General features: G+C 34.1%; 1 protein-coding gene across 4 annotated transcripts in view; it reads left to right on the top strand.

The window, feature by feature from the left end:
* Positions 1 to 22,269, top strand: part of Vha100-2 (V-type ATPase subunit a family protein Vha100-2) — an 87,308-nt gene that overhangs the window by 57,334 nt on the left and 7,705 nt on the right. For all 4 annotated transcript variants that reach the window (XM_072522146.1, XM_072522143.1, XM_072522145.1 and 1 more), the window contains exons 4-10: positions 4,725 to 5,069; positions 5,383 to 5,559; positions 13,496 to 13,708; positions 16,559 to 16,709; positions 17,092 to 17,465; positions 21,923 to 22,032; positions 22,110 to 22,255. In XM_072522146.1, the coding sequence (XP_072378247.1) occupies positions 4,725 to 5,069; positions 5,383 to 5,559; positions 13,496 to 13,708; positions 16,559 to 16,709; positions 17,092 to 17,465; positions 21,923 to 22,032; positions 22,110 to 22,255 (1,516 nt within the window). The remainder of the gene's footprint in view (positions 1 to 4,724; positions 5,070 to 5,382; positions 5,560 to 13,495; positions 13,709 to 16,558; positions 16,710 to 17,091; positions 17,466 to 21,922; positions 22,033 to 22,109; positions 22,256 to 22,269) is intronic.

The following is a 22,269-nucleotide window of genomic DNA, read 5'->3' as shown; positions in this document are numbered from 1 at the left end:
GAAAATATCGTCCAAGAAGCATTAAGAAACCGCACTACTAAAGAAGAACTAGAACTACATATAGGAAGATTGAGAGATATAAACCAGGAAGTAAAAGACAAGATAAGGGAAAGAACCAGAGCCTGAAAAACACAAAACCAGGAAGACAAAACAGGGCAAACCGGCTTAACAGAGAGGTCAAAATGGTACTAACAGAACACAGAAGCCAAAGGTGGAACAAGTACGTACAAGAAATTGAGGAACAGAGTCCAAATATGCAAAATATTGGAAAACTTCAAAGAATATTAAGAAATGACAGAATTCCTATTCCCACACTACATGGAGAAAATGGAATTGTCTACTCCATAGAAGAAAAAGCCGCTGTGATAAGGAGGACTACACTTAACTATTACCAAGATGAAGATGTAGACTTCATCGAAGAAGTTGAAGAAGACCAAGAAACGTCCAAAGAACCAGACGAGATAATCACACCTACGTCTCTACAATGAACTAATCAAAAATAGTTCCCCAAGAAAAGCACCTGGTCCAGATAAAATTACAAACAGAGCTCTGAAGTATCTACCAGCGAGAGCAATAATTGTATTCCTAACTAACATAACAAATGCGATACTTAGAGGCTCATCCCAAACCGATGTAAAGAAACCCATGTCATTATTATCCCGAAACCACGAAAAGATTCCGCAGAACTATAGGCCAATTAGTTTACTTCCAACAGTCAGCAAGATAATAGAAAAAGTCATACTAAGTAGACTCCAATCAGAAACAGATAGGCTAGGACTAATCCAAAAAGGCCAGTTTGGATTTAGAGCAAAACATTTCAGTGAAGTACAAATACTCAGACTAATGTTAGTCAGCTGTTATGTACTAAGACTACATAACAACTGGATTCAATAACAAGCAAAACACAGGAGCAGCCTTTCTGGATTTAAGCAAAGCCTTTTATTAGATTCTGGCCTAAAGTACTGACATAAAAAACTAAAGGCTACAGATATAGCGGGGTTATGACTACCCTGATCTCTTCGTACTCAACCGAAGCTTCAGAATCCGGATAAGACCAGTCGGGATCACAGGGGGCGGTCCTATCACCCCTGCTATATAAAATATACACACATAACACTACTCAGACTACACTACTATGCAGACGACATAGCGATTGCGGCAAAACACAGGAACTTAGATATAGCGGTAAACAATCTACAGACTGCATTGGATAACACATACAAAATAAGGATCCAGTCATGAATTCAGAGAAGACACAAGCGTTGTCTTTAAACAGAGAAGAACAGCTTACAGTGAAAAACAATCACATCGAATGGAAAAGAGAACCGAAGTACTTCGAAATTAAAATGGACCAGTATTGACATTTACGTCCTATCCAGATTTAATAGTCCAAAAAAAGAAAAATGGCCAGAGCTTCAATAAGAAGGTACAAGAAGTAAACTTCGCATGAAAATAAAACTGATATTGATAAACAGCATTATAGTACCAATATTGACGTGTGTACCTCTCGTATCGGGACACATAAGTAACAGAAATAAAAAGATGACACAAGTAGCTCACAATAACAGCCTCAGAGAAGCAGCAAATGTGCCCGGATACCTTGCTGAACGATTGCTGTTCAGAGAACTAAATCAAATAGGGATGATAGACATAATGGAAGAAAAAAGTCAGATTAAAATTCACTGAGCTAGAAAACCACCCAAGTCCGAAACTGCGAGAGATACTAAGGCATGATGTGTTCCATTGATGAAACACAGAAGAACAAAACAGCAAATATTAGCCAACATATAACAAAGTCTAGATAATCGTAACTTTATCAACAAAAGACAACCAGACGTTCAACTCTCAAAAAAATATACAAAAAACACAAAAAATCGTCTTTGGCCAGCAAAAAAATTACAAACATTACTAATAAAAAAGGAGAAAGCCACCAAAAATATTAACAAGACCCAAAGAAGGGCAAGAAGGGCCCCCATCCTGGTAAAACATCGTGTTGGAAGTCTTGTACCCAGAACTTCTACACGACAAGCACTTTGCTGACAGAGAACCCCTATCGTGCACCAGAGTGATATAGGGGGGAAAGGGATGGTCTGGAACATTGGGGCGCGGTGGATTGGATTCCTGTTTACACGAATTAATCCTCCTTGCTCCAAGGAATTACGGCACCCTAGTGTCATTCTAAGAAGTGTACAAGTCTCTCAGGCTGGGTTCAATTAAATTGCTTGCTTGCTACCAAACCATTTGATAAGATATAGCGTGAGAAGGTCACGTACAGTTGAATATGTCTACAAAGCCGTCACACGCTTCACGCTACCACAAAGTTAATATATTGAGAATTATTGACACACAGACATCTATAATATTTTCTTATTCAGTTCAAAGTTCAAAAACTTAAAAATGTCTGCCCACATCAAACCAAAAAGGAACATTCAACTCTCTAGTTAACATTTCAATTCATTGAAACGTATTCAAATAGTTAAATATGCATAATAAATAGAATTACAGCGTATAACCAGCTATCAAAATGTTTATGAGGCAATTAAATGTTTGAGGATTATTTATGAAAGATATGTTTTTATGTAGCAGTTTTAGAGTCAATATTTGAGGATGTTACATGACAGGAAATTGACTTTAATATAGATAAAAAGGGATTAAAATAAGTTGAAGTTCTCGGATGACATTAAAAAACTTACACATTTTACGAGGAAAAGGAAAATTAACGATATATCTTGGAAAAGCTAGATTTATGGTACGTTTCGTTATAGATAATAAATATACATCTCGACAAAAAAATAACCATTGGAGTGGGTATTTAGAAAGGATAACGGTAGTAATAGTAGCAAAGAAACTCATTAAAAAAATCGTGTGAGTCAAAGGAGATCAAAAATAGGGATAAGTGAGTAGAAAAGTACCTGATACAGACATTGAAATCTAGATGGCTAAAACCAGAAACCGATAATAAAAGAAGATTATTATTAATCTTTTGGTCTAATAGATCCATTAAGAATTTGTTACATTATATTGATAACTTAATACAATAATACATTATTTATTTCTTATATATTTGAATCAACTATAATTTTAACTGTATTAAACTGTTTAAAATTTATTTCTTCTTCTAGTTTCATCTCATCTCCTTGAAGGTTTGAGATCGATGTGAAGTTCTGCTTTTTCCTTGACTTCTTGTTAGCTTTTTCTTCCCAATCGGTTGTCCTGTTCGGAAATCCTGTCACCTTGAATTCTCAATCATGTTCCATGATTTTTATTTATTTTTCTCTGTCTTCTGTAAGTCTAAAGCAATGGTTTAGTGGGGCTTCAACTTCTGTTATAATGTAATCCACAGGCATTTTTACAATGTTTTGGAGCCTTTTTGTAACGTACAGCTGTCTACGGATCGACTCATTAGTCCTTCTTGCGGTCCAGAGTATTCGCAACATTCGTCGTCAGCAAAACGTATCGAATGAGTCTATAGTGCGTTTATTAACTTCCTTTCAGGTCCATCATTCAGACAAATGGAGAAGACCGTTGTTTTTGCAAGTCTCATCTTTGTATATATGGTTGTGAATTTTTCATATTTTGATGAGCTTTGTCATTGCTTCCTTGGTCATTGTTAGTCTTTCGATTTCTTAGGTGCATCCTCCAGTCTTGGTTATGAAGATACCCAGATATAAAAATTGATCAACGACTTTGATGTCCTTGATCCTGGAAATTTCTAGCTGGTTGGTATTTCTTCCATCTATGATTATGATTTATTTATAGACGTCCTGCGTTAAAACTCACTCGCTCTGCTCGCTCTAACAGCACCGTCAATTCTTCCAAGGATTCGACGAAAAGCGTTGTATCATCTGCGTTAAGTTTTAAATCATTCTGGCGACAATGCATATGCTACCTTCCCATTCTGAGATTGATTCGAACATAATGACTACTCCATACATGTTAAACAGGATGAGGCTTACCACACCGCCTTGTCTTATGTCCTTACCAACCCTAAACAATTTTGACAGTGCTCTATGTACTCACTTTTACTGAGTTTTTTACGTACAATAATGTGACTAGGTGTCACATTAATGTTCTCTGTAATATAATATGACTAGGTGTTTTGGAGCACTCATTTTCATCAGATATTTCTACATAGAAGCAAATAACGCCTTTCTGGTTCCTAGTCCGATTCTGAGTCCAAACTGACTATCATATATTGTTTCTTCTATATCTAGATATTTAGATATACGACCATGTATCATGTTCAAGAATAATTTGAGCACATGACTTATAAATGATGTTGTTCTGTATTCACCTCAGTCTTTAGCGTTTGTATTTTTATGAATAGCGCAAAATATGGAGAGTTGTTTCGGTATATGTCCTGATTTGTATATTTGTATATTGTAGTAAACAAGTCTACTAAAATGTCTAAGGTTTCATCATTTATGAATTTTATGCTTTCTACTGGGATTAAGTCTGGACCTACTGCTTTGCCATTTATGCTGTTTTTAATACCATTTTAATTTCATCTTTTAATATCCTTAAAACCACACTATCTTCTATTTCTACTTCCATCTGTTCCGGCCTATTGTCCTTGAACAGCTCATTTATGTATTTTATCTATCTTTTAAATTTTTAGTTAGTATTTAACACTAGTTTTTCATTTGTATCCTCAAGTATTCGCTTATTAGCTACTTCGTTACAATATAGTTCTTAAATCACTAAACATTTAAATCTTTTTTAAGGCTCACCTAGAAAAGACCGAAGGTGATATCAAAGAGCTCTCAGAAAGCGCAGTCAACCTCAAGTCCAACTACCTGGAACTGACCGAGCTCAAACACGTTCTGGAAAAGACACAAGCGTTTTTCAACGAGCAAGACGAAGCTAACGGACTCTCGGACTCGGTCCACAAATCACTTATACCTGCTGAAGATCACAATGCTTCCATTAGAGGCCGTCTAGGTTTCGTAGCTGGAGTAATCAATAGAGAAAGAGTTCCTGCTTTTGAGAGAATGTTATGGCGTATTTCGAGAGGAAATGTTTTTCTGAGGCAAGCTGAAATCGAGACACCCATGGAAGATCCCACAACGGTGAGTAAATCGAAATTGTTATTAGCAACTTGAAGCTTATATCAAGTTTCAAGTATCGTACTAAATAATGGCTCTACTGTCGTTAAACACTCCTAAAGTGTTATCTATTTGATTTAGTGGGAATTAGCCACAATTTTAATTGAAATTTAAGTGTTATTTTCATTCAATACAACACATAACACAGGAACGCCTCAGGAAAATAGTCTAAGAACTCCTAAAATGTCTTTGATTAATGAATGCTTTAGATCTGTCTGTATCTATATAAAACACCGTTGTGATCAAATTAAATACTTAAACGATTTGTTATTTATAGGGTATCGCATACAACAAGACCGTGTTCGCAGCCTTCTTTCAAGGAGAACAATTAAAAACAAGGATCAAGAAAGTGTGTGCTGGCTTTCACGCTTCGCTCTACCCTTGTCCAAACACGATCACTGAAAGAAATGATATGCTTAAAGGAGTTCGTACTCGTCTTGAGGATCTCAACTTGGTGAGTAATGATTGTTTTTTAATTAAGACAGTAAGTTCATAGTAAATAATTATGGGGAATATGGTTACCTAAGATAAAAATATACTACGTTTTTCGTCTTTTCCTCCTAGTCCGGTATTATTAGTTTTGTTACATCAGTTTTAACCTCTTCACACCACTTTTTTTTGGCTTCTGTAACAAAAATTATAAAAGTGGCTACTGATGCGGTGGCCAATGTAGCAAAATTAGAAGAAAATGTAATTAGAATCAGAGGTATGCTCTCAACCCAAAATATGTGAGACTTAATTAGGTTTAAATAGCAGGCTATACTTGACAAAGACAAATTGACACTCAAGAAAGGATTCTGATTATTTGCATGCCCGTAAAACACAATTAACCAGAAGTGAAGGTGACAAAAAAAGGTACTGCAGTAAGGAACATCCCCAAAGATGGGCACACATCATTTTAAGCATATCCTCATTTTGGGGGCTGTTCTTGCTGGTAAGATCTTCATTAATTCGATATTTTCCAAAATATTCTTACACTTCTTTAAAATAACTTTATTCGGAACAACAACAATATTACAATACTTGTTTACAATAACTCAATTTTACCTATAAACTTCAAAAACTCAAATGCTACTATAAACTTCAAAAACTATCAACAACGTCTGTTAGGCCTCCCGTCCACTGGATCCGGAAAGCTGCGAAATCAATTTGTCCGAATTCGGTCGAAAACGGACGAAAGATCCAAACACGTAGCTAGGAGAGGAGCGCGTCCACTGGGCCCGTATTGTTCGTACGTTTTCGTCCGAATTCGGACGATGCTGGATCAGATCCCAGCCTGTTGGGATCTAATTGCGAAATAGTGGGAAACTTGAATCGGGTGAGATTGACACAATGGACTGAGAACGGTTCATTTTGCTCATACTGGAGAGAAAATATCTATGGGATCAACGTGAATAGAAGTACCAGATGTGAAATGTACAAAAAAAGTTGTGGGAGGAGGTTTCTACTGAAATGAAATTTCCAGATAGGTGAAGAAGGCTAAGAATGTATTGGAATGTATCCTTTTTCATTCGACAATAGTGAGAAGTGGTATTCATCGTCGACTTGGAGATCGTACCACAATTCCCCAAACTCGTTTCTTTTTGCGTTAATAGGATTTACCCAAACTTTTTTTCTTCGTATATACTGCCTGACACGTCGACGAATCAAAGGAGATTGTTCCAAAAAGAAAAATTCTTCATCAGAATCAGAAAGACCCTTCCGTAGAGCCATCATTATACCATAGGCCTTAGGTATATATTTTCTGACGTTCCAGATTTCATTAGAAATTTTAGGATTCTTCGATGACATTTCGAAAATTCTAGACTTCTTCTTTTTCGTCAAGGGACTTTTTCTGTCTGAAGTAAATCTCACGGAACTTTCGTAACAATATCTTTATCTTCACTTCCTCCCCTATTTCTCTTTTTCCAGTTATCTTCACCACTACCATCGTATTCCGATCTAACTGCACCTGTCTTCTTGTATGCTCCACCACTGTGCATTTTGAACCCTTAAATTTTATACAGTGTCTACTAAGAAAACCTGAATAACACATCTGTTCTTTTTGTTGACAATTGATTATCGCTCTTAATCATCTGTCCAGCGCAAAAAATAATATATTAATTACAGACAAAATATCTTCTTCTTCTTACGGTATCTACCCATTCCGGATGTTGGAGATTAACATGGCTATCATTATTTTGCTGGTAGCTGTTCGAAATAGTCCAGTTAGAGACATTTTTTCAGGTTCTGAAATCAAGAAATTCTTTTTTTCCCTGGTTCTATTTTTTAAAACAGCTTGCCCTGAGGAACGAGTTTTAACAAGCCATATCTCTGCTTATTTCTCATAATATGGTCCAGTAATTTTAATTAAAACGAAACACATTCAGAAGGAAACATGGATAGACTGCCTTCGATCCCTATTTGCCAAAAGTGACGATAATGGACCACCGATAGCAGAGATGACGATAAACGAAGAAATAAATATTGAGGAGGAAGAGGTAAAGGAAGCATTAAGGAAATTAAAAAATAGAAAATCACCAGGACAGGACAGAATACCGAGCGAACTTCTTAAGTATGGAGGACCAGATCTGACCAAACAACTATTAAAACTAATCCAGAAAATAATAAAACAAAACAGAATTCCTCAAGAATGGAGATCAAGCATTATATACCTCAAAAACACAACACTTAAATTAACAACCAACGTGATAACAAACAAACTCAATGAAATTATAGCACTAACAGAAGAACAACAAATAGAGCAAATAGAGCTGCAGATTGCTTGAATGAAACAATGAAGAAATAAAAATATCGGGAAGGAAATGAAAGACAGAATTTACAAAACAGTCATCAGACCAATATGACATAGGCGGCAGAAACACGATCTGACACAGAGAGGACACAAAAAGAATGTTAGAAACAGCAGAGTTGAAAACACTTTAAAAAATAATGGTAAGACACTATGGGACAGGGCTAGAAGTGCAGATATACGACGTAGATGCAAGGTGGAGAACATCAATAACTGGGTAAGAAATAGAAGAGTAGAATGGAACGATCATGTAAACTGAATGACAACAAATAGAGCAGTAAAGACAGCAAGAGACTGTTCACCAATAGAAAGAAGATCAGTAGGAAGGTCACGAAACAACTTACTGGAGGTACATTGAAAACAGACAGAGTCATGTCTACATAAAAAAAAGAAAAAGATGAAAAATTTTAAATAGTAATCTCACATTCTTTTCCCATTCTATTTATAATCTCATTATTATTTACCCGGTCCACCCATGAATATTTTAAGACGCACCTATAACACCAAATAAATCAAGAAGAATCTCTTTAAGAAAAAAATTATATTTTGGAACCACAAACATATTTTCTTCATTTTGGTTAAACGAAAAATTTATCCAGCCCTAGTATTGCTACGTAATGTTATATATTATTGAAATTTATTGGTTAAACAATTTACATTACAATACTATTTTTATCTGTTTAGAATACCTGGAGCTTACCGTTAAACAAATTCTGCCAGAAAATCAAATAAACATATCTGTTATCATACACTGGTGGATTTACTTCTATTTCTAATAATAATATTCCTAACGTCCAACCTTTCAAATAATCCAACAAACAACGTGGTAATTACTGCTTTAACGTTATTTGCGTATGATATATAAAACTGAAGTTATTATTGTATTATCTACATAAAGTTTGGTTAATATGTAATTTGGAACGCGTAATTAGTGGTTGGAATATTTTTTGTTTTTGTTTTAATACAAAACAAATAAAAAGTATATCTGGACTACTAATTTTTTTACCTACGTTTTTTTAAATTCTTAGAATAATTTGATTGAATGTTCAATTTATGAACAATAATGAACATTACAACCTGATCAATCAATAGAATAGAATAGAATAGAATTTATTTAGTCAATATACAAAATAGTTTTGTTTTTGGGAAGTCAAAGGAATAGTGACAATTTTTACATACACGCATATAAATTTTTTGCAAATTTAAACATTACAAACAGATATTTTATATTAACAATTTAAGAAACGACAAACACACTAAATAAAAATATGAAATATTATCATAATAAGCAAATATCCTGACCAAACTAGTACTATTGTGTAGAAGCTGTACTTAGGTACTTCGTTTTTGAATAGAAGCAATGTTTCAAAAAGTGTGATTTGATTTTAAGCTTAAACGATAACAAGTGAAGCCTTTTTAGACTAGGCGGGATCTGTAGAAATTCAGACCATAATGGACATTTTCCATAGGAAGCTATTTTTTTGCTGGAGTCCCTTCAGGATGTGCCCAATATCGATAATCACGATGTGCGCCAGTCGCAAACCCTGTGCTAAATTTTTTATTTAACAATATCTGAAAACAATTGAAAAATTATCATTTTTTGCTCCTATTTTCGTTTATAATTCGGAAAATATTGATCCTAGAGAAAAAATTATAAGAAGTTAAAATTTTCATTAGTCAATTTTACACAATATTTCGTTAGCTAGAAATTGAAAATTTAATGTTTATTGTTGAAAAAATAGCAATAATTGGAAAAAAAGTACAAAAAAATGAAGTTAATCCTTTAAATGTTTTCGACTTTCTAAACTTGACCTACAAGCTCCATATTCCGCCTAGAAAAACCTTTTAATATGTTTAAAACCTGTGCTAAATTTTGTTAAGATCGGTCGGATAGGTTTTGCATAATAATTTTGCCACCCAGCCTACTGAAAAAAAAATAAATTTAAAAATTTTTAAATTTATAGTAGGCTCTAAATAAGGTCCTCAGATAGTTGCAAATTTTTTTACACATAAAAGAAGGCTCAAACTTTCAAACGCTTTTTGTAAAATTTAAATCGAACACTCTCAAAAATTTTGCCGAAAATGGGAATGATTGAGATGGGTCGATAATTTTAAATTTCATCTGAAGCTCCCTTTTTGAACACTGGTAGAATTTTTGTTACTTTTAATACATCTGGGAAAATCCCTTCAGTAGGACAATTATTATAAAGTATAATTAATTTGTCAATAATTATATCGATTGTTTCCATAATTATTTTTTTGTTTAAGAAATAAAAATCCGTGCAGTGTGAATTTTTCAATCTATGCAAAACATTCCTGATTTCAGTATCACTAACAGGTAATAAAAATAAAGAGTCGCAAGGAGAGTGTACATCTTTCAAAAAATCTATGGCTACATTTTCGTTTATAGAATTAAAAGAAATTCTAATATGTTTAGGTACTGAAGTAAAGTAATTATTGAAATCGTTTGATGTAATCGCGCTTGGTCAGACTTTTTTATTTTGAAATTTATTTCTGTGATAATTTTTCGAAAAAAAAATCATAACTCAACATAACGAAACATTTATTTATTAAAAGTACAGTTAGTGAAAGTACAATTATTAAAATTTAAGTTAACATTAGATTCGTTGCTGTTCTCTACTATAGAAGATCTATTACCACGCATAATATTTATAATCTTGTTGTGGTGTTCTTGATCGAGATTCAAGTATGGTTTTATAGAATTCTGATTGCCATGACCAGTAATTTTTAGCAATTGTTGTTCTTCTACACCACTTTTTGCTAATTCGCTAACAGCAGTTGATCTATTCGAGTGATTTGTTATCTTTTTTCTCTTTTACATTCAAGCCAATTGCTTCAGCAGAAGATTTAGTCCATCCATTCATTGTATTTCTTCCAACAGGTACATTATCGTACCATTTGTCAGTTTCATTTTTCCATTGTCGATTTGGTTTTAAGAACAGTCGTGGTGAGGTAATATTGTCGCCTCGTTTTGATATCAGTTTATGAAAAAGACGTACAGGGCATCTTTGTCTCTCACTATTGATAACCAACCATTTACTACTTGCACAGCTTTTAGAACCACCTTGGCACGTTTTACTGAATACCGGATTGTATTCAATGCGAATTGTTGGAGTGTCATCGTTATTTTTCTCGATTTGAAAAAAATCCACCAGACAATCAACTGCCTCTCCTCCTCGCCACGCTAATTCTACAGCAGCAATATGGTAAAATTTACGCATAAGACCTTCAGGGGTATCTTCATCCCAAAGCAGTATTATTTTGTTAATTTCAGACCAATTTAACGAAACTGAACTGGCCTTACGTTTACATGGATCTGCTTGTAGTTTCTTCCTGATTGCATCGCGGGCATCTCGGGCTGGTTTAAACACTATATTGTTAAACAGGTCAATCATAATATTATAGTCATTATAGTACTTTTCTTGCAATAGTTTGCACGAAACGTTCCACATTGTCTTCACCGTTGCCTCTTTGAATTCGTCCCCGTTTTTCTTTCTCATATTGACGGCCCAATCTTTTAGTATCAACGCCAATTCTTCTAAGCTTCTATGTTCATTCAACTCATATTCTCGTCCGCAGCAAAATTCCATGAATATTCCCCAAATATATTTGTGACTGTAGGTTGTATTTCTGGGAATTTTTTCTTTGATTAGCGCATTTATACTTTGAACATTCTCATTGCCGAAACGTGACATTTTGAAATTTATTTGGATGAAGTTGTCAAACTCGATCGTGTTGTCATAGGGATTGAAAATTGTACTGAATGCAATTATCAGTCTAATGTTGACATGATTGGGTGAAATTGTTCCACATGACACAAAATGACGAAATATGAATGGTTGTTAGAACAGTCGAAAAATTATCTGCCGAATATACCTCGGACATTGATGAATGCCTCATATTTTCATGACAAATTTCTCAAGCTCGTAGCTTTCGATTGTCATGAAATTATCTCGTCTGTTATCAATGTCCTAGGGATATTACTACTGATAATTTATAACTTTCCAACTGTCACGAGATATATTTTCTGAATTGGAAAAGAAATTCTCATATGCAAGTTTTTTCATCATCATCTTTGGCTCGACAATCCTCCGTGGATCTTGGCCTGCTCTAAGATTCGTCGCCATTCTGTTCGGTTTCTGGCAACATGTTGCCATCTTCTGATTTTTAATATCCGTAAGTCGGTTTCAACTCCATCTAACCACCTAATTCGCGGTCGGCCTTTGCTTCTTCTTCCTACAGGTGTTCCTGTGGTTAGTTTTTTAGCAATCGTATTTTCTGGCATTCGTATTATGTGTCCAGCCCATCTAAGTCGCTGTGTTTTAATGAACGTTATGACATCTGGCTCATCAAAGAGCTGATACAATTCAAAATTATATCTTCTGCGCCACTGCCGTTGGTCGTTTATAGCTCCAAATATTTTGCGGAGTATTTTACGCTCAAATAGTATGCAAATTTTTTCTGTAATGATATTGTTGATTTATAGTGCTTCTTAAACTTTTTATATTCACTATATTCCTTTGTAACATCAGCAATTATCTTGACTGTGGAAAGATTTTCTCGCATTACTATTAGTTCATCTTCAAATCAAGAAATTGGAGCTTTACTATGAGTTCGTGATTTTTTTATTGGAAAATTCATTTCAGTTAACTTTATACCTATACATTTCGGTAATAAATTCAGCTAATTCTGTTGTTGTTTTGAAAAAAGTAACTGAAGCCCAGTCAACGTTATTTAACGACTGTTTTAACATCGGGATGCCATTACTTGTTATACGTCTTCTGTATGACTTTTTTTAGATTTTATTTTTAAGTAGAGAAATTGACCAAGATGATCAGAAATACACGGGTCCACAATATGGTCAATGAGCAATTTTTTATATCTAAATTATTGCTATAGTGCAGTTCTTAATAGTCGACAGCTCAATCATTATACAGGGTATTCCAAAATGTTTTTAACATCCTATAATTTGAGGTGTAATGAATATTTTTACCTGTCTGAAAATTGGAAAATGTCAATTGGACCTACAATACCATCAATTGATGTACACATGAAATCTGCGACGTCATCACGGGCGTTGTGACTTAATTACAATGAAAAAAATTAAATTGATCGTGGTGGTAAATGTTAGGTCAAACGAAAGGTCAAATTAAATAGAGTACCAAAATGAGGGTATTAATGTTAATAAATAGGCAAAATTTTTAATTTAATCCTGAAACTAGCATATTTTTTTAGCATAAGTTTTTCTTGAGATTTTATTTAAATCGTTTTTTTACAACTACAAATGGTAACAGCTAAAGTTATTTGTTGGGTTCACTCACTAATACGTTTACTGTAACAACGTATACTTTTTTAATACGTTAACAGGTGGCGTTAGGAGCACACATAATAATTTATTGAATTTGTTTGAAATATAAATAATAAATAAATAGTAAAATTACTTTATTAAATCTTAAATATATATAAATTTAACCAAAGGGGAAAACATAGTATCATGCTCCGCGATAGTCTAAAGTACCGCTTTCTGTTATACTTTTTTCATATTTGGTACAAAAAATTTACGTAAACGTTATTACAGGTGCTAAATCAAACCAGAGATCATCGTCAACGAGTACTGGTCAGCGTAGCCAAGGAATTACAAAACTGGAGTATAATGGTGAGCAAAATGAAGGCTATATACCACACTTTGAACTTCTTCAACATGGATGTCACCAAGAAATGTTTAATAGGCGAATGTTGGGTACCAAGCAACGATATCCCTGTTGTCCAGAAGTCTTTAGCTGATGGATCTGTAAGTATATTCGTATTTTAAATGTTTTCTGTAGGAAACTCTAGATGAATGTTCGGAAACGATTTCTTGATCAGTCAAAACTAAGAATATTATTATAAAAATAAATATCAAACTTGAATTCGGAAAGACGTTTGATCTGGGTGGTTTGACTGAAATAGCAGATTGGTTTTTGCGTTAATTTAACGAGGATGTTTTAAAGTAATAGTGAGCCGTCAATTCGTTTGTTGAGACTGTCGGGACGTTTTTCGATTCCAATGGCTCTTACGGATGATACACTGTTTACCTACCATTCTAGTAGAAAAAACTGTTTCAAAATTTAAAAATACACAAAAAAACCTTTCTGTGACTAGTTGTTTTCGATTATAAAACTGAGAAAATCATTATAAACCCAGACGCAAAAAAAAACACAACGGAGATTCAAAGTATTTAAATTTTTTATATATGAACCTCTACAAGAACACAAGAAACAGAGAAAGAACAGATAATATGGAATCAGAAGAGTTTAGAGTCAATGATGGCTTACGACAAGGAGGTGTACTAGGCCCCATCCTGTTCAATATTGTACTAGATGATGTAATGAAGGAAACTAGAGAAGAAACATCGAGAATATTTGTTGGACATAGAAACCTGGAAATGATACAGATAGCGGAGTGCGCATTTGCAGATGACCTCGTCGTATTTGGAAGAAACGAGGACGCACTTAAGAGAAACCTCCAGATATGGAGAGATAAACTCGAAAAACGTAACCTGAGAATTAATGGAAGTAAAACCAAGGTCATGGGTATGTGGGAAAACAGACCAACATACAAACATTAAAATCAATAACTATACTTTAGAACAAGTCGAAACCTTAAATACCTGGGAGTACAACTAGAGAGTAGGGGTACACAAGAAGCAGAGATAAACAATCGAATAGCAAACGCTTCCCGGATATACCACGCAATTAAGAGCACATTCCTATCGAAAAAAGAAGTATCCCAAAAAGCAAAGATAGCTATCTACAACACAGTTTTTGTACCTATCTTAACATTTGGATGTGAAAGCTGGACGCTCACCACCAGACTAAAAAATAAACTGCAAAGTATTTCAATGAAGTATCTAAGAAGAGTACTAGGGGTGACCAGAATGGACAGGATACGGAACGATGAAATAAGAGAACGCCTTAAAGTCCAATCAATAGAGAAGAAAATCGAAGAAGCCCAACTGAGATGGTACGGCCACATGGTAAGGATGGATAAAAAAAGCCAAGTGAAACAAGTGTGGGAAGCGAGAAGAACCTTGAAAACACCGAGGGGCAGACACATGAAGACCTGGGACTGTCATGTGGCTAGAGTACTACACACTCATCACTCTACCATCCAAAGGGTAGTGGAACGTTTTATACGAACTGGAACAACAAGCGTAAAGCGGGAAGTGACAGGAATCTTAAAACTACCACTTTAGATGATCGTTTTATACGAGTCAACGCTTTACATCGTCATTTAACAGTGGTGCAAACAAGAAATCATCTTCTAGAGGTTCGAGGCAATAATGTAAGTGTATTTACAGTTCGTTGAAGATTACATGAATTTGGTTTGCAAAGTTACAAACCAGCAACTGAGCTAATATTACTTCTACGGCACAGAGTGGCTAGACTGCAATTTTCTGTGAAACATTTACATTGGAATTTAGAACAATGTAGTAATGTTCTTTTTACAGATGAGCCGAGATACTGTCTTCACTCATCAGATGGGAGAGAACGAGTATGGCCTCGAACTGGAGAGAGATTTGCGGAGTGCGCTTTCAGTCCCCGCATTAGCTATGGAGGGGGTTCGGTGATGGTATGGGCAGGAATATGCCGAGAGGCGCACACTGAATTGGTGTTTATTGAGGGTTCGTTGATTGCACACCGGTATATTGAGGAAATTTTAGCGAATCACGTAGTACCCTTTTCTCAATATATCGGCGATGATTTTCTATTAATGCAAGATAATGCGGGACCCCACTCTGCAATGTGTGTTACGCAATAATTAGAGGAAGTTGGCATTAATAAAATGAACTGGCCAGCGTGTTAGCCAGATCTGAACCCAATAGAGCACGTTTGGGATATGCTTGGTAGAAATAATAAAGGTCGCGAAGTCGCACCAGCCTCAATTAACGAACTTCGCTTGGCCCTAGAATAGGAATGGCAAAACATGCCGGCGTGTACAGGCACTTATAGAGGCTAAGGGAGGCAATACAAAGTATTAAGTTATTTTTTAGTAGTTTTTCTTTGTTATTTGCGTACTTTGGTTAAGTTACAATTAAGTTGTTTTTTTATGTTTTATTATTGTTATCATTGTTCATTAAAACCAAGATCATGTCGTTGCTTTTAATATCATTCGATATCATTCACCAAAGCCCCTATCCTCGTATTACAAATTAATACAAAAGATAATGGTAATAATAGGAAAAGTCGTAAATTGTGGGTGGCGAAGTCATTTCGCTCCTAAAAATGAACCAGTCCATATTTTCACATGAAACAATAATACTTAGAAGACATGATTGCAACTGAAAAACAAGGTTTTACCAAAATCCGCTAACGGAATTATTCCACAGGATGTTTCAAAGTTAGGATAAAAAACCATCTTTCGATTGACCGCGTATAATAAGTCAAATACAAAATTTTAATAAAAAACTCACTATACTAAATTCAAATTTATAAACTTTTACACAGTGTACTAAAAAAATCATCAAAATAGCGCTAAAAATAAAAAAAACTGAAATACTTTGAATTTTACCAAAATTTTTTCCGTTCCGTTTTTTTGCATCTGAGTGTATATAGAACTTAAGACGCCAGTGCCACGACTAAAACAATAATTTGTTTTCTAGAGTGCCTCCGGAAGCTCAATCCCTTCGTTCCTTAACGTCATCAACACTCAGGAAGCACCCCCAACTTTCAACAGAACTAACAAATTCACCAGAGGCTTCCAAAACTTGATAGATTCCTATGGTGTCGCCTCCTATAGAGAAATCAATCCAGGTAAGATCTAATACTAATATTAAGGTTATAGGGATATAAATAAAAACCTATAAGTATAAGAAAATGCTGTTGAACTGAGTTTTTAAGAACTTGCACTACTACACTTTTTATTATTTTCATCATTCCTCCTGTAGAATAAAAATAGCTACACTATATATTTTATGTATTAAAACAATTGGAGGCATTTAAGGAAGTAATAGAACGAATAGGATAAAAAAAACTTGATTAAAGTCGGAAATTGCAATATCTAGACTATTTATCTTTGGATTATTCATCAAAACTTGATTTTGTCTGGAAACGAACCGGTAAATGAAGCAATTAGTTAAAAGTAGTGCAAGTGTTTGTCGAATTCCTCCAATAATATCTAATATTTTTGTTTCAGCCTTGTACACGATTATCACTTTCCCCTTCTTATTCGCCGTGATGTTTGGAGATTGCGGCCATGCCGTAATTATGTTCCTGTTCGGTTTGTACTTGGTATTATCGGAAAAGAAGATCAACGCTATGAAAAATAAAAGCGAAATATTTGTGATATTTTTCGGAGGAAGATACATCATTTTGCTGATGGGTATCTTCTCCTTCTACACAGGCTTTGTTTACAATGATATATTTTCCAAATCCATGAATATATTTGGTTCGAAGTGGTATGTGAATATTACCAATATGTCCACCGAACTACACGAAGAAATCGACTTTTTACCTAAGAAAAACTATATGGGCACACCGTATTATATTGGGCTTGATCCTGTTTGGCAGGTATGTATTCAAATAAGCTACATATAGCTTAGTCAATTCTTATTTTAAATCAACACCTAAACTCATAAAAAGTGACGATGTGATGTCACCTTAATATGGCATTTAATGAAATGTGAACAATTAGGACGGAACTATTATATTAGATACCACAAAAGATAAATTTAAATAACAAATGTTTTTTTAAATATCCAGTAGTTTCAATTGTATTCAGTAGTACAATTGCAATGTTGAAAACCTTGTCCGACCAAATTTGATTCTTTGCGAACAGACACTCAGAATAATTTAAGCTTCTCGATCTTCCTTATTTAAAATAAATTTTTCTTTGCCAATTAGGTAGGTATTACAAAAAACTGATGCCAACACTTTCTTGACCGATTTCTGAACTCGTTTCGGAGCCGAAGGACTAGGTTCACTCCACTCTTGAGTCTCTGAGAGACCCAAGTCTCACCCATCGATGCACAAAATACACTTTATCCTTTCGAAAACACTCTAATAAAGTCACATTCAAATGTGGTTTTGTTCCGTAGTTAGCGAATGCAGCACCCATTGTGAACATAGCTTTCTGAAACCCAATACTTCAGTCAAAATATTACTTACAGTACCCAATGAAATGCCTAGGGCTTCTACTAAATATCTTTCTGTTGTGTACTGGGTATGTAGTGTAGAATGAAATATATATTACTTGAAAACTACTTTATTTTAATATGTAAGTACTATACTAAAAACTACGAATCTTAACCTTAACCTTGTGCCATGTGGTTGTCTTCTTCTTTTTTTTTCCTATTACCATCAGTGAATTTCTTTATAAATTCATTTTTAGAATAAGTTTACGTATTCTTGAAGATCTACGTAAGGTATGTAGTATCTTTCTGTCTGAACTTTGGTATCAGAAAGCACATCAGTTGTTATAGATGAAGAACCTAGAGCCTCATGGTTAGATGATTCTCCACTATCATTTGTGACAGGCAATGTGTTTGTATTGGAAAGTGGATTTAATTTATTTTCAATTATTTTGTCAGGTAAATTTGCATGAATATTTGTCTCTACTAACGGTACTAAAGGTGTGGACAAAATGGTTCAATTGGAGTTTTTCCCCTATTACCCTTAATTGATTAATGTGCCTTCTCCAAATCCGCATATCACCTAATTCAACTAAATAATGTAAAACATCCAATCTTTTTATAACTATACCAAACTTCCATTTTTCATTAAAATAATCTCTTGCAGAAACTCTGGTACCTAATTCAATATCTCTGATGCATTCATCATTGTAATTCTTATTTACAGTATCTGGTTTTATTATAAGTCCAATCTGGACCTCATCTCTCTCCCAAACATTAAAAATGAAGGTCTTTTTCTTGTCAAAGAATGTGGGACCTTCCTATATTGTAGCAGAAATTTGCAAAGTTCAGGTTCTCTATCCTTTCCCTCTAAACACATAGCTCTTAAACCTTTTTTTTAATCTGTACGTAACGTTCTTCCTGAGCATTTGTAGCTGGATGAAAAGAAGCTGCATTGCATATTTATGAATAATTCCATTGTTTCATAAAATTTCTGGTATTGCTGTTTTTGGACGTTCTTGACGTGGATCATCTTCGAGACTTGTACGACTACGTTTAAAATTCATCAACCCATCTTTTTACTGTACTATAATTTATTTTTATGAACGAGAGAGTAATTAGCATAATTTTAACTGGTAGCTCCGACCACTCCATGGGCGTGATCAAGATTAATTAAAAAATTACTTTGAATAATTGTAAAAAATAAATGAATTATTTCAGTGTTATAAAGTGTTATGTGTATGTAAACAAAAGTGACCTCTTTTATCACACACTATATTAGAACTGACTGGCCTACATTAAAAAGGGTTTTAAAAAATTCACATTTTTTTTAATTTTTAAAAATTACAAAAGAGAAAAAGAGTTTTTAAAACCGTCTAAGGTATGTTAAATAGATGAATAAAAATATTAATATAAAACTTACAGCTACTTGTTACAAATCCAAATCAGATTCAGAAGATGAACTTTCAGAACCAAGATTTATAATAACTGGCTCGATCATTTTATCAGTAATATTGTCCAGCTTCCACATTTTTTCCTCTTCTTTAATAGTGTGATTTACTGCCTTTTCCCAGTTTTCAGGTTTTACATTATTTACGGCCTCCAAAAACAACTGTTTAACATCATGAATTTTAAAAGTGGTATTTTTTCTTGAAACTTCACTCTTTATCTGTGCCCATACCAGTTCAATCGGGTTTAATTCACAATGATATGGTGGGGATCTAAGTACTGTCATTCCACGATTTTTGGCAATTTCATCAATTTCGTATTTTTTAAATTTTTCTTTATGAAGGGCACACAACGAATAAAGTTCCTTTCTTATAGATCCGGGATGGTACGTAATATTTTTTGAACTCAGCCAATTCTGCAAGTCTTTTTTTAACCACTTGGTTGTGGGCAGTCCTTCTATAAGTCTGGAGTGATAACTTGCATTATCCATTACTATTACACAGTTTTTAGGAAGAAGATCTATCATTTGTTCGAACCATTCTTGAAAGACATCAGCGTTCATGTCTTCATGGTAGTCACCGGTACGAGTTGATTCAAAAGTTAATAAACCACCTTCAACAAAACCGTCTGAACTGCCAATGTGTACTATTATCAGCCTGCGTCCCTTTCCTGATGGTGGGTTTAAACCAGTAGATAAGTTATTTACAAAAGCGTGCCTTTGACTTGTAACAGTTTCATCCTGCCAAAATTTATTTGGTGTATGACCCTCGTTGATCCATGTTTCATCAAGATAAAATATTTTTCTTTTTTGGTTTCTCATTTCCTTTATGGTTCTTAGAAAATGTCTTCTCCATATGACAATATCGCTTCTTTCTAATAAAATAGACTTTCTGGGATTCTTTTTCCAGCGGAAGCCTATTTCTTTTAAAAGTTTCCATAACGTACTTCGACTCATTTCTGGGTAATCCTTATCATCTCGAACTGAGACAAGAACTTTATCCAATGTTGGAAATTCTTGTCTAAAGAAGAATTCATGCACTTTCCGTCGAAGTCCTTCTTTAAAATGATATTCTATTTGAAATTTTGGTTTCCCTGGAGCATTACGTGGCATTTGAAAACTACCACATTTCTCTTCTTTAATAACTCTGTAAATCGTAGATTTCTCAACACCAAGTGTACTGCTAACTAACTCAACGGTCTCATCAACACTTTCACATAAACGTTTGTCTGTAAATGATTTAAAACAATTAAATATTAATGTTTTTTCATTAACTGTTAGAGGACCAATTTTTCGGCGTTTACACGGCACTTCCAAATTTTCCATAACACTAGTATACACAATAAACTGCACCTTGCAACTGAAGTACCTACTTTTAGTGAACTGTTAAGAATTTTGAATACGCCACTTGGACCTTCCTATATACAAAATGGAAAAACCCACTATCACATTTTCTGTGGAATAAGTTTAGAAGGTAACTATCTAGTCAATTACTGTCGTAGATTCCTGGAATTAAAGAATTAAATGTTTGATTGTTGAAACCCCTACTTCGTGGAATGCACTCATTTCAGATAAAATAAAACGTTTTATTTTATCTAAAGAATTAAACTTTATTTTGCAAATAGGTAGGTACTTTTATTGGTTATATATAACCAATAAAATAAACATCTTACATTTCTTGTAAATTCATTAGTACCTGTTAACCTCCATCACTCCGACACTGGCAACCTTATTTAGGGATTAGTAACCCACACAACTATTGTATTCTATTCTGCTCCAACCTTTATACCTGGTGGTCATACTCAATTTAAAATTGTTTTCCTATATACTTCTGTAAACTTGTTGACAAATATCTGTTTTTCATTGAGTCACCCGTATCAACAGTTTAGGGATTTGCATACATAATTTATTGTTTTATTACTCTCTCATACATAAAAATACACTATAATTGATGACGAAGAGTCCTTATTCAGTTTCAACAGTCGTTCATTGTGCAAAAATACTGTCGATACTAAATTACTTGTAAACAAAGAATGAGAATTTTACCTAACAAAAAAAAATTGAGCTGGTCGCAACGCCCTCTCTTATCGAATTGCAAAACTTATTGGACAGCCTAGAATCGCACAAAAATCTCTTAACACAAAGAGTTATCAAGTGCTAAATGTTTTTTACGATGTTGAGACAGAAAGGTTAGAAAAGAAAGCGAAAGCATTTTAATTATGGTGTACTCAGAATACCAGTAAAATATCGATAAAATCGTTTAGGCCTTTAGAACTTTAGAAAAAAAAGCCTTATAAATGTCATTTTTTTTAATATGTAGGTACTGTAAACCGTAAACCTATATCACATAACTCTTGTTCCACTCACCTATTCTATTACGCTGTGAAGTTGATTCCCAAAACAATATATAAATAATAAATATTTGACTGACATATATTTTTATTTTCCAGTCGGCCAAAAATAAAATTATCTTCCTGAATTCCTTAAAAATGAAAATGTCCATCATCTTGGGAATAGTGCACATGTTGTTCGGAGTAATCTGCAGCACATTCAACTTTGTGTAAGTATTTTATCTTATTTTAGATACTACTCATTGCTTGACAGCTGTACAATATTATTATTCATTCTTATTTTCAGACATTTTAAAAAGTACTACAGCATCGTCTTTGAGTTCATACCGCAAATACTTTTGTTATTATTCCTATTCATGTACATGGTTATAATGATGTTCATGAAATGGATCTGGTATTCGGGAGAAAACGACGGATGGCTTAATGCACCAAGTAAGTCATTTATT

The sequence above is a fragment of the Diabrotica undecimpunctata genome, chromosome 2 (genome assembly GCF_040954645.1).
Source record: "Diabrotica undecimpunctata isolate CICGRU chromosome 2, icDiaUnde3, whole genome shotgun sequence".
NCBI lineage: Eukaryota > Metazoa > Arthropoda > Insecta > Coleoptera > Chrysomelidae > Diabrotica > Diabrotica undecimpunctata.
The sequence above is the reverse complement of the archived record's forward strand: the minus strand, read 5'-3'. Positions and strand labels throughout refer to the sequence as shown.